The 12,332-nt window shown below is 46.5% G+C and overlaps 1 protein-coding gene across 3 annotated transcripts in view; it reads right to left on the bottom strand.

Moving 5' to 3' along the window:
- The window catches only part of LOC117592289 (semaphorin-2A), a 43,846-nt gene that overhangs the window by 21,041 nt on the left and 10,473 nt on the right, over positions 1-12,332 (bottom strand). For all 3 annotated transcript variants that reach the window (XR_004574515.1, XR_004574516.1, XM_034285956.1), the window contains exon 2: positions 9,202-9,959. Coding sequence is in view for 1 of the 3 variants with exons in the window: in XM_034285956.1 (XP_034141847.1) it covers positions 9,202-9,469 (268 nt within the window). In the remaining 2 variants the exon portion in view is untranslated. The remainder of the gene's footprint in view (positions 1-9,201; positions 9,960-12,332) is intronic.

The raw sequence follows: 12,332 nt of genomic DNA, 5'->3' as shown, positions 1-12,332 counted from the left end.
GTGAAACCCGTTTGGCATAATGATGGCAAGGAGACTCCTGGTCTTTGTTAACAAAAGGTGCCAGAGTGCCCCATTGAAGAGGGTCTTGCACAAAAGGCTGACAACACAAATACAAATACTGAGTGGGGGTTACAATGGCTCCACTAAGTTGTAAGTTTAATTACCCACATAACCAGAGAAACAGAGAGAGAGAGAGAGAGAGAACAAGGCAACTAGGGGGCTCCAAAGTGTAGCTGTAGAACTCTCATCTAATTAGGAAGACAGAGGAGTCGTTGCTGCTGCCTTGCCTGTCGGCATCTGACAGTCGGCCATAGTTGACTTGCTTTAATATACCAGAGGTTGATTCCTCTTTATGAACATTTTATTGTGTGTCGGTGTCCGTGCGTGCACTATAATTGCATTCGCTGCCTCTGCCACAGAGCCAGCGAGAGGGTCACAGTGGCACAGAGCTCTTCCTTTCCATCGTTCGTGTCTGCTGACTGCCGTCATATAAATCGTAAAAATGTTGAAAAATAATCATCATAAAAGACAAACAAGGGGCCATGAGGCACGCAAAGGTGTTCGGGCTCTCTCTCCTCTATCCCTGATATTATTTAAGTTTTTATGTCCTTTCTTTTGCGTTTTGGGTGTCGTGTCCTTAGCTCCTGGATATATAAACATAAATCATTCGACTTGTTTGCCCTGCCCTGCCCTGCCCTGCCATGCCATGCTCTCCGGAAGGTGTCCTCTTTCGGTTTTTGCTTCTTCATTTACTCATTAGATTCTGGGCCATGCTCTACCTCTCACTCTCTCCCTCTCTCCCTCTCTCCCTCTCTCTCTCTCCCTCTCTCTCTGTCTCCTTCTGTTGTGTGTATTCTTTGAGGTTTTTGTCGCTTTCATAACACAAAGCACATAATAATATGCTTATTTTAAGGATACACCTTTTGTGTCAACATTGCCAGCTACTCCCGCTGCTACTCCCCCACTTTCCCGCTCTTTCTTTGCCCTGTCAGCAGCATTTTGTGGCAAGAACAGCAAACTGGCCTCGACGTTGATTGGCAGCGGCCTGTGGTCTGGGCTCTGTGTGCCTCCACCAGCCTGATATTTTCTTAATTTTCAACACGTTTGCTTCCTCTTTGAGGTCCCAAACACGCCCTGAGGCCAACTGTAGGCTGTAGGCAGTACGATATGTATCGCACCGTATCGTGTCTGTTTGTTTCGTGACAAAAGGCAACTTTAACTTTTCTTTGCTGAGTAGAAGCTGAAGTCTTGGCTTGGCATACACCTGAAAAAGTATGCTAACGCTTTGCGACACGCACATGTTGGACAGGCAGGCAGGCAGGGCTGAGGCTTTGGGCCTTTTGGCGTTCCATATGCGCATAACTTGGCACCTCGGTCAGACACGGCGCCACGTCAGCGATGCGCCCCCGAGTGCGTGCGACACAAATACAACAGCCAAGAGCTGATGGACATAAAATGAAAGCTTTAAGAGCTGGCAGAATGGCTTTAAGTCACACAGCTTCCATCCGTCTTCTCCTCTCCTTCTTTGGGGGGGCGTAACTTTGACGACGCGTGGCCTAAATTGTTTCAAATTGCAGGACAGAGCGAGCCTTAATCCGCAACTATGCTGTGGATCTATGTATGTATGCTCTGTGTATGTGTAGCTCAGACATTTCCGGCAGCTCATTTCCGTTTCACCTCAATTGGGAAAACCAGAAAAAATAAAAGCTTCGCTCGCAGCCGCACACAGCAGTGAAATAAAACTCGTGTAGCACTAAACCAAACACAAAAATAAAACAGAACGAAGAAATGTATAAATAAAAGGGAACTCCGGGGACCACATGCAACGCAGCAGGTTTCTGCCGGGCTCTGCTGCGAGAAGGGTGCATAAATTAGAGGCTCTCTAGCAAGGGAGGGGGAGAGTGGGCAGTGAGGCAGCGTGGCAAGGTTGCAGTTTGACCGTAGACAGATGGCGACGTACCGAGACACACAAGACAATCGAGCTGAGGGGGGTTTTGTGCCACACCTCAGCACTTATTCATGGGTAGAACAATTTAAAATTTCTCCCTCTCCGCTCCCCCAATTCGAAAGTGTGGCAAATTGCACCCACACCCCGCACCGGGCACGGCGCACCGTAGCGAAGCGAAAGAAAATTTGGCCCACAAATTGCACGGTAATTGTAGCGGCTAAATTTCACTTTTAGCTTGGCAAAAGGTGCGCGGCGCGCCATGTGCTCTCTCGAAAGGGCGGCAGAGAAAATTGAGCGGTTACAAGAACAACCACGGGCGGAAAGTAGAATTATGCACCAGACTGGCATGGATGGCCTCCCCCTGCCTCTGCTGCCCACCGCTACAGTACCTCCACCGCCCTTCCTGCACATCACATGACAGCCTGGCCGGCAGTTTTCATTTTTAAATTGGCGGTTTTATGTGCAATTCGAAATGGAAATGCGAATGAGTGAGGGAGAGTGTGTGTATGTGTGTGTGTGTTCTGGCATGACTAATATTTTCAAGCCAATACAAATACACTCTCCCTCAAACACACACACACACACACACACACACACACACAGGGGCACGGCGCGGAGCCACAGACAGTCTGGTTGTTGTGCGCATTAGCCAAATTTTATTGCATACTTTTGTGCGCTATTGCAATTTAATGTCCCTCGTTGCTGCCGCGCCACCCCTCTCCAACCCGCTGCCCAACACACTCACTCCCTCACTCTCCACCACGGCAAAACCATCTGCGATCCGTGTGCGGTTTTATGCTTTACGCATAATTTTTGCGTAACAATTGAAATACACACACAAAATGCGAAATGCTTTCGGCTTCGAGTTGAGATTTATATTTCGCTATTAAGCCACATTTTGTGCCACAGCACACCTCACACCATAAAGGGAAAGTTCATTTTTCATGGAAATGACTTTATATGATTATATGTATGTGATTCACGACTCTGTGTGTGGGTATGGGTGTGTGGGTGTGGGTGTGGGTGTGTACGCTGCGTGGCAAAACAATAAAATGTAAATTCAAGTGACGCGAAAATCGATGGATTCTAATTGGAGCAGTGACATTTGTAACTGTCGAAACTGTTAGTCGTCCGATTTGTTTTTAATTAAATTGATTTGCAAATGTGGTTGGAAGAATATAATCGATTAGATGTCCTGCGGCATTGATGTTATTGAATTTTAAAATGTCAGTTCTGAATCAGTTCTTTTCCATTTCGTTGACTACATTGACTTATCATTTGTATACAAATTATATCGGTTATGGAATATTATAATATAATATAAATAATTCAATATAATAAAGCAAGTTTTTCTGACATTATTTTGTAGTAATATTTTTTATGTTTACTTCACTTTAAGTTTACTCAATTTATTTGTAATCATTTTCAATCATTTATCAATTCTCTCTTGCAGGCAAGCTGGAATCTTTGGAATCTTTGACTACCATTGCTCCATAATTACGAAACGCACTGTACACAAGTACATATGTTCAGCTGCTGCCATCGGGTGTTGAGACCAGGAGAAAAGTGAAAGGTATTTGTTTATCATAAATACTCCCTTTTTATCATTTCCCCCCAACCGCCACCAACTTTTTCTGTCTCATATACGTATTCACATATAAATGAAGTGAATATTTTCTCGCATTGGTTTCGATTTGCGTGACTGTGGTATGGCACATGCGGCGTATGTGTAATAAATATCGAATATCCATATGAAGAAGTTGTCTGGCCATAACTTTCTTTTGTCTCTCAGGCTTTGTTCGCATGTGTGTGTGAGCCTTTTGTTTCATGTTTATTATTTATTATAAATGACTGCACAGCGACACACGGACAAACCCTCTTAAATGCTGCCAGCTACTGGGCTGAGCTGACTTCGAATCCAATTCCGTCGCCGACTTGGGAGTATCCGACAGTATCGCACAGGAAACGGGTCAATCGATTCTCCTTTTTACCTTTCCCCCTACTTTTCTCTCTCTCTCTCTCTCTTTCCTCCTGTGTAGGCGTTCCTTTGTGGGGCACACAGACATCCCCCTGGAAGGTCCGAGCATTAATTAGAAATGGGTTTTCCACTCTTTTTTTTCTGTTCGTTCCGTCTGATTGCTTTCTTATCGCTCTCCATTGTGCGTCGATTAAATGATGTGTTAATTTTGTAACCCCTCATCCCCAAGAAATCATGCAGGCTTGGTCAACATCTCGATCTAGTCCAATCAGACCATTCCCATGCAGCAAGCGTGCGATGCATGGAAGGGGCAGGTGCGATGACGTGACCCGTACTGCACTTAATGCAATTATTTCGCATGCCACAAAGTTTTTCTGCGTCATAAAAATGGACAATAAACCAATTTAACTTTTGCAATATGCTGCGGAATCAACCCCCCCATGGCAGGCAGCACCCCCCAAGTGCACCCCCGATTTTTGGGCAACTTTCTGTGCCTTATGCTAACGGTCAAAATAGTTTGGTGTCCACTCTAAAACTCGCTCTCGCATGAATGTGGTCTTCCTGTACTGTGCGGAGGCTTTGCTCACAGCTACCCTGGGGCAAGCCACCCCTTCGGACGAGGGGTTTCGGCGCTATAACTTTAATATATTTCACTTGGCATATTTGTGTCGGACAGCCGCCACCCACCCTGCGCTAATGAATGGAACATACATGGATATTTCTGTTGTTTGAGCATTGTTTTTGTTGTTGGTTGTGGTTGGTGTGTCTAAATATGAACAGATAATTGAAATCGAGTGTAAATAAGTGCACTGAGAGGTGTCTGTGTGCAGACATTCGATTATTCACTGAGCCATGGAGAGAGGCGTTCGGACGTTTCGTCTGCCTTTCACATGTGAGGAGAGTCCTTCAGTGTTTTGTGCAAAAGTTTGTAATTTATGTCTACACTTAATGGTTATTCATTCTCGATGATTTGCTGGCATTTTAGTTGGCTCTTCAGGTTTATGGTCTGCACAGAAATGCCTTTGATGGCCGTACATAATTAAAGTTGAATCCTTGGCAGTGGTTTTGTATCTTAGTTATTCTAGAGATTAGAGAAATAATATATTGCTCTGACTGCTGGGATCTTTTCTTGATTATCATATTGGTTTCCCTGCCTTGCAGGTTGTGGCTGTGATTTGATCTCTTTCCTCCGCGGAGACTTTTATCCCATTTCGTTATTTATTTACCAATTAAAGTTTAAACAATGGCATAAGCGTGTAAAGTGTTTAATTAAAAGCGTCAAGCTTCGGACAACAATAACCACCAACGCCGTGTGTTGTCGGTGTCGGTGTCTGTGTCTGGTGTTGCTGCGCCGCGGTCCCCAAGCCGACGGCAATCATGTGTCGGCGGCAGCTGAGTGCAACATCGGTTGCAGATGCAACATGCGTGCTGTAACAGCGGCATCCTGCCAACTGCAGCTGCATCAGCATCAGCATCAGCAACATCAACAGAAGCCGCAGCGGTCGTGTAAAGTTAATTAAATCAAGCGACATGTGTTTCAAATAAATTGAATAAACTCCGACATTAACATAAAATTGAATTAATTTAAATAGGCTTTCGCCGTAAGTTGTTAAGCCAAAACTATAAACAAGTTTTCCATTCCACATCCCAGTGCCCGATCCCAATCCCAAATACATTTTCATTCTTATTTTCATCGCAAGAAAAGTCGAAAGACCAAAGTTTTAATGCCGGTTGAGTGGGGGGGTGGCGCTGCGGGTTAATGTTTTTCGGGTGTATAAGAAAATGTATATTTAGCATCATTATGTCGACAAATTTATGTCACAAACCGCAAACACACACACACACACACACATACATCCAGACGTAGCTGGAGCTGAAGATGAAAATTGGAATGAAAAACGTAAAGTTTTATAATCAAATTTAGTGGTGCAGACATTTCTGGTTTAATTAATTTGTCCTCATTAACTTGAGCCCCACAAATGTGATGGCACAGCGCCACGAAGAAGCTGGGGCTGCTCCGCTTTGCGGTTTCCTCTTGTGTCCTTGATGAGGAAACTCTTTGCTTAAGGGACTCCTATGCCCACACTCAAACCCTCTCTCAGCTCGTCTGTTACTGTATCTTTGTATGACTGTATCTCTGTCTTTTGTGTGGGTATTTTCGAGGCTGAGGTGCACCAACATGTGTGCCGCCTCGCAGCCTTTGTCTCTGCATTAAGATATATTACACACACAGACCCACACACTTCGTCTCTCCCTCAACCTCACCAGCATTTGTACTTGCGAAATAAGTTGAATTATGGCACTTGCAGTTGGCTAATGAATCCGTTGAACAACGCCGGAAGCCAAAAGCCCGAAGGAGCTTGCAACAGCAGCCAGGGAATCAGGTCAATACGATTGTAAATTACGACCTAAGCCCAATTTAGATTTGGATAAGATTACAGCAGGAGATGTTTGCCCTAAAGCACAGTCAGGTGAGGCACAGTCCCACATGTGGGGAGTTATTGATTTTTCTTAAATTTCTGGCATTCCCATACACTAAGTATAGGCTCTGACAGCACCCACATATCGATTGTGGATTGAGCCACTGAGCATCCACAGGGGCGGCCTTTCGACTGTGTGCTGATGGACTCATGAAGAGCGCTGCCTGGGTCGTGTCTTTCCTTTTAGCCGCTTACTGCTGAAAATTGCTGCTTAATTGCGGAGCAGAGCCAGGGCTAATTTAGCCCACATACCTGGCCGGCTGCCTACCCCTCCTGGCCAAAAACTTTTCTCGTTTTGTTGCCCAAAAAGAAAGAGTGGAAAAACAACAGCTTTTGCCGGGCTGCCAGCAGCGCTAAATGCCCGAAATTCTTTAAGTTTACGAGAGGAATGAACAGTTTACATTTTCCTTTGCCCTGTTTTTCCTTTTTCCATCGTTTTTTTTTTTCGGTGGCTGGCGGAGGGGAGGCGTTGGTGCGCTTTGCGTGCGTGGGGGAAATAACGAGGGAGCCAAAAGTGTAGCCAAGTTTTTTGTGTATTTTTGCACCCCTTTTCCGTGGAGGGTTTGTTTCTCTGTTTTTTTTTTTTTGTAGCTATTTCTATTTACGCAATGGCCGCAGCTTTTGGCCAGTCTCACGCTCACAGTCTACGGCCAAGGTGTGGGTCCACGGCAGACAGCCAGCCAGCCAGCCAGCCAGCCAGCCAGCCCCTCCGCTAATATTCGCCATTAAACTTTTGCTTGTTTTTCTTTAATTAACAACGCAAACATCTGATATGCTTTCTTGCTTGCCCCCTCTCTGGGTTTCCCACTTTCGGCGGTCCCTTTTTTTGTTGCTTATTTTATCCGTCTCGCAACCTTTATGAAGTTGAAAAATATCTTTGCCGCTTTCTTTCCACGCATTTTCCCACCCATTTTGGGCAAACTTTTGGTGCTTGAACATTTTCTGTTTCGTTTCTGTTTGCATTTCTGTGGCCGCGAAAATCTCTCTCTGCTTTCCTTTCCCCCGGAAAGATTTTGGTAATTGTGAAAGGGGAAATCTTTAACGCAACCAAAATTGTTTCTGTAAATAAAAATGCTTAACAGGGGATTATTTTCACACATAATGCTGGGGCCACGGGGCGTGAGGTTGGTCGTGCCTGGTTCTGGTCTGTCATAATACCGCTTGAATATTAATAGCTTTTGCATTATAACTTCATTTTGCAGCAACGATCCTTAGAGAGCCAAGCGGATTACTTTGTGTGCGGTAGATTATATTACAGTGCACGTTTATCCGATATGCGAAATGGGATTTAATTATATACAGAGAAAGAGAGAGAGAGAGAGAGAGCGAGCGAGAATAGGGAAAAGCGGAAAGCTGCTGGTCAGGAGGAGTATTGTCGACAGCAAATCTCAGCTGGGGCTAAGCCCGGCTTTGGGTCCATAAAAACTCCACTTGAAAACTAATTAAACACTAATAGTTGAAAGACAAAAAAGAGTCCGAGAACAGATAGAGAAAATAAAAACACTTCTTAAGTGGCGGAAGTGACGGTCAAGATGGGGGCTCTGTGGGAGTGATAGAGAGGGTAGAGCGAGGTCCTGCAATTGAGCAAACAACAAAACAACGAGTCCACTGAAAGGCAAAAGTTTTGAATTTCACTCCGAACCGAACCGAACCAAACAGAACTGAATAGAACAGAGCAGAAGTGTAGAGAAATGGATGGACGGTAGAGCACTCTCGGAAAACTAAAGTGGAAGGAAGCACAGGCTGCTGCGCGCGAATGAGTCTATAAGTTGTGCTACGCTATCGCTGCCCCCCCGTACCCCCTCCGTACCCTCCACTCCACACACACTCGGAAGAGAAATGTCTTGCCGATGAAATAAAACAATGGCAAAACAATGGCAGTGGGCGAACAGTACGAGTCCCGGTTGCCAAATGGCCAGGAGTGAACCCGAGACACGATGAAAAGGATAACAGACGTCGCCGACGGAAGTGGACCGAAATGGCAAATCAAGGAAAAGCAGCAGCAGGCAGCAGCAGAATCAGAATCAGAATCAGCACCCGAATCAGCAGCACACCATCAGACCATCAGACGTGGGCGGCAACAGCAAATCCGCTTAAAGTGAAAATTATTCCTTTTGGGCAGAAACAAAAAAAAAAATACAAAAAGGAGAGAAAAAGGACACACACACAGACACACACACACACACATATACAATAGAAGAAACTTCTTGGCATTCGCGGCTATGTAAGCTGTTGACTTATTTCCCAAAGTTCGATTCGAATGGGAACCCAACCCGAAACCAGCACCAGCCCCAGCCCCAGCCCAAACCCAGAACCTATTGTTGTGAATAGTTTTGTATGCCGGGGCTTAGCTGGCCAAGAATGTGAATGCCTGAACAAAGTGCAGAAAGAGAAACGTTTAAGCCATTTTATTTGTATAACAGGCTCGGCTCAGGCCCAGACGGCAGCTCCACTGGGAAAAATTCTGCAAGTTCTTAAATTACATTTTCCATGCCAAGTCTTAGCTTAAATATTCGAGAAGGTGCTAAGGCTTGTGTAAAAAGTTTCTTCGGAGTGAATTCTGTACCGTGAAACTGAGATAGAACTTCCTGCCACCATTGTACGAGTATATTCCACATCTGCGTTAGATGGGTAACTAAATTTCGGGTACTGATTATGCCAGAGCCAATCTTGCTGCCGCAAATTAGCAGCCAAGTTCCTCACTCACTTACCTCAACTTAAATTGCGACATGAAATATGCAAGGGACTCTGCTCCACGCTCTCCGTTATACGGAGGAGCTTCCTATTCGACTTACCTTTGTGGTGGCGCAGATGATGGCCCGCAGCTGTTCCCGAGCAGCAGGGCGGCTCGTAATATAAATTCCAAGTGTTCTCATAATCCGCCCGAGCATATTCCACATAAATTATTTGCGCACCCAGAACGAGCAGCAGAGCACTGAGGCGGCTAAGGCGATTGAGGGGGCTGTAAGTGTAAGAGCTGCTGCTGCTGCTGCTGCTGTGTAAGCGGCGGCGATTTCGGCCAGTGGCTGCGCCTTGGGGCCGCTGGTTCCCCATGGAGCACATATTGTCTTCCTTGCCTTCCTGATGCACTATACAGTTATACGTATATTTCGGCGTCGGGCAGGACACTCGCGATTGTTGCGGCTTTTACTGCTTGTTAGTGGTGCACTTTTGGTCCACTATGCGAGAGATGTGTGTGTGCGGAGGAGGAGCTTGAGCACGGTTAACGTTGAGCGACATTTGGTTACGGGTCCACCGATCTTGAGCGACTCTTCACATTGCACACGCGACACCTGACTATCTGCGTTTACGTTCACGTTTACGTCTCTTTGTCACTGTCTCTCTGAAGTTCACGAATTCCGCGTTGGGTCGTAGGTCGGAGCGCGTACGGCACGGACTTCGGGCACGAACTGAACGGGCGGCGCACGAGGAACTGTGTTAAATAAACACCCACACGGAGCAGGACGACGACGTTCACTCGTTCACGAACCAGCTTCGGGCTTCGTGTTTCTGTTTCTGTTTCTGCTTCCGTTCGGCTGTTGCTTCCAGACACCTGTGAGCGGAAGAGAGAGAGAGAGAGAGAGAGAGAGAGAGAGAAAGAGCGAATGAGGGAATTATTAGTTGGAGTTTGCGCATTGTGGGGCAGATATGGAAATATCCCACGACCAGAGTGGATTTCCCAGTAATGTTTATGTTTATGCCAAGTGTATTGAACTCATTTGCCATGTGCAACGGGCAGCGTGCAACGTGCAACGTGCAACGTGCAGCGTGCAACGGAGTCTGCGGCAAAACAATGGTTACATTTTCAAGGGTAAATGCAGACACATTCAAAGCTGAAGTGCATACAAAGCACTCCGTGCCACCCCGCTTGCTGCTGCAGGATAAGCTAAGGCGAGAGACAGACGGCTAGACGAGTGAAGAGTCTGGGCATGGGTCGGGGCAGGGGCAGAGAGAGGAAAACAGACGATAAAATAGGAAAATAAAACAAACAAAAAAAAAACATGGAAAAACACAGCAGAACAGGAGGAGAGCAAAGCTTTGGGCCTAGCAGACGCCTGCACTTAAAGCTATTCTCGTGCATTATTATTTATGCATATGCTTGTAGTAGTAACTGCAGCTATGTCTGTGTGCATGTCTGGGAAATCCTGCTTATACCCTGTAGCGTACTGCTGCGGAGTATGCACTGCTTGTGGGAAATCCTTCAATAGTTTGATTCTGTTAAGGCATCCCAACAGTCGTGAAATGTCTTTTGATTTGTACATATTTTTATTTTTTTTCTTTTGATATTATTTTCCGCATAGCATCGCTGGCCGTCGCGTGTTTCAATTTGCAATGCAACATTGTATGCTGCACAAAAAAAGTTCTCTCTTAAGCCAGACATAAGTCACTCAGACAGGGCCCTAAGGGGGCGCAGCACAGGGGGCAGTTACGGTTGTGTTTTGTGGCATTGTGGGGCATGGTAGCACAGCGGCCCAGACACTGACAATTAGGCTTTGTCTTAGTGGAGTATCTGTGTGTGTGTGTGTCTGCGGTATTTGCCTCTGTGTGCGTTAACCTTCAGACGAGTCGAGTGGCAAGACATTCAGTTTACTTTTCCCTGTTTATGCAGCTCCTCGAACATTCCGTTCCAATGCTGACCACGAGCTAGTCGAGGCCCCCGATGGGCGGATGGGCGAATGGGGCTGGACTCGGCAGACATCCACTTTTGACCACAAGAATGGGAAACTTTTGTTCAGGAATTTTCGTACAATTTTTGTTTTGACAGCCTGCTGCCCTGCCTGCTGCCCAAGACAATTTGTGGCCCCAATGGCATATGGCTTCAATGTCCAATACAGTCGTCAAAGGATCAAGAGCACACCCCAGGAGCACCAGCAGGAGCAGGACACACACACACACACACACACACACACACAAACACACACACACACCTGTCGTGTACAACGAACGAAACGAGCTCCACAATTGCCTTATAAATGCCCCCAAACTTTGACTAAGCCAACGAAAAACTTTGATTAATGTGCGCTTAAAGAGGAACCAAATACGTGGAAAAAGCACCCAACACGACGCCAGCACAACGAAAGCAAAGAAAAAGCACGAGGAAAAGAAAAGCAAAGAAAATCCAAGGCAGAAGGCAAAACAACGACAAAACTTTTCATAACTTTAAGTCAGACCAATGCGAGGGGTAGGGGCAGGGCTCTTGTGGCGGGGGCTTTGGTTGTGGCTGGGGTTTTGGGGACTAAACGGCGTGCAGCCAGCGGCTTCTTAGCCAAAGCGCAACACAAAAAACTTATGCAATCAAGACGGGGCACAGAGAGAGAGGCAGGGGCTGTCGACGACATGACGCTGGCAGCGGGCAACGGGCAACGAGCAAGGACCAAGGCTGACTGTAAAAGGTTCAAGGCGCCGCACAACAATGTCAGACCCGGAGCCGTAACCGTTGCCGTAACCGTGGTCGTGTCAGCAAACTGGAGCTGGCGCTGGCGCTGAAGCTGAAGCTGAAGCCCGCTGGCAGGACTCGTTGGAAGAATCACAGCGCGAAAGCGTTAAAAAAGTGAATTGTAAAACAAGCAGCAAACAAACGAGCAACATTTGCCATGGGGCTGGGCTGGTATGCATGCCCCACAATACACAATAGCCTCTGCAACACACCCGCACAAAGTAGCCGCACGATTCCTTTCCGCTCTCAGTGGGGTGTGTCCCTGGGTTACCGTGTACCCATCCTCTGGCTCTGGCTCTGGCTCTGGCTCCCCGCTCTGGTTAATAGAAAATGTAATTCGATGCATTTAATGTTGGCAACCAGTCAGGGCAATCGTCACTCACCCACACCCGCGGACCCCCTGGCAGCGATAACAGGTTCAGGTTCAGATTGGAGGCCTTGTCTTTATCTATTTTTATGAGTTGCCATTGCATCCAGGATGGCCAATGC

The sequence above is a fragment of the Drosophila guanche genome, unplaced genomic scaffold, assembly GCF_900245975.1.
Source record: "Drosophila guanche unplaced genomic scaffold, DGUA_6, whole genome shotgun sequence".
Taxonomy (NCBI): Eukaryota; Metazoa; Arthropoda; class Insecta; order Diptera; family Drosophilidae; genus Drosophila; species Drosophila guanche.
This window is presented reverse-complemented; position numbering and strand designations above follow the sequence as displayed.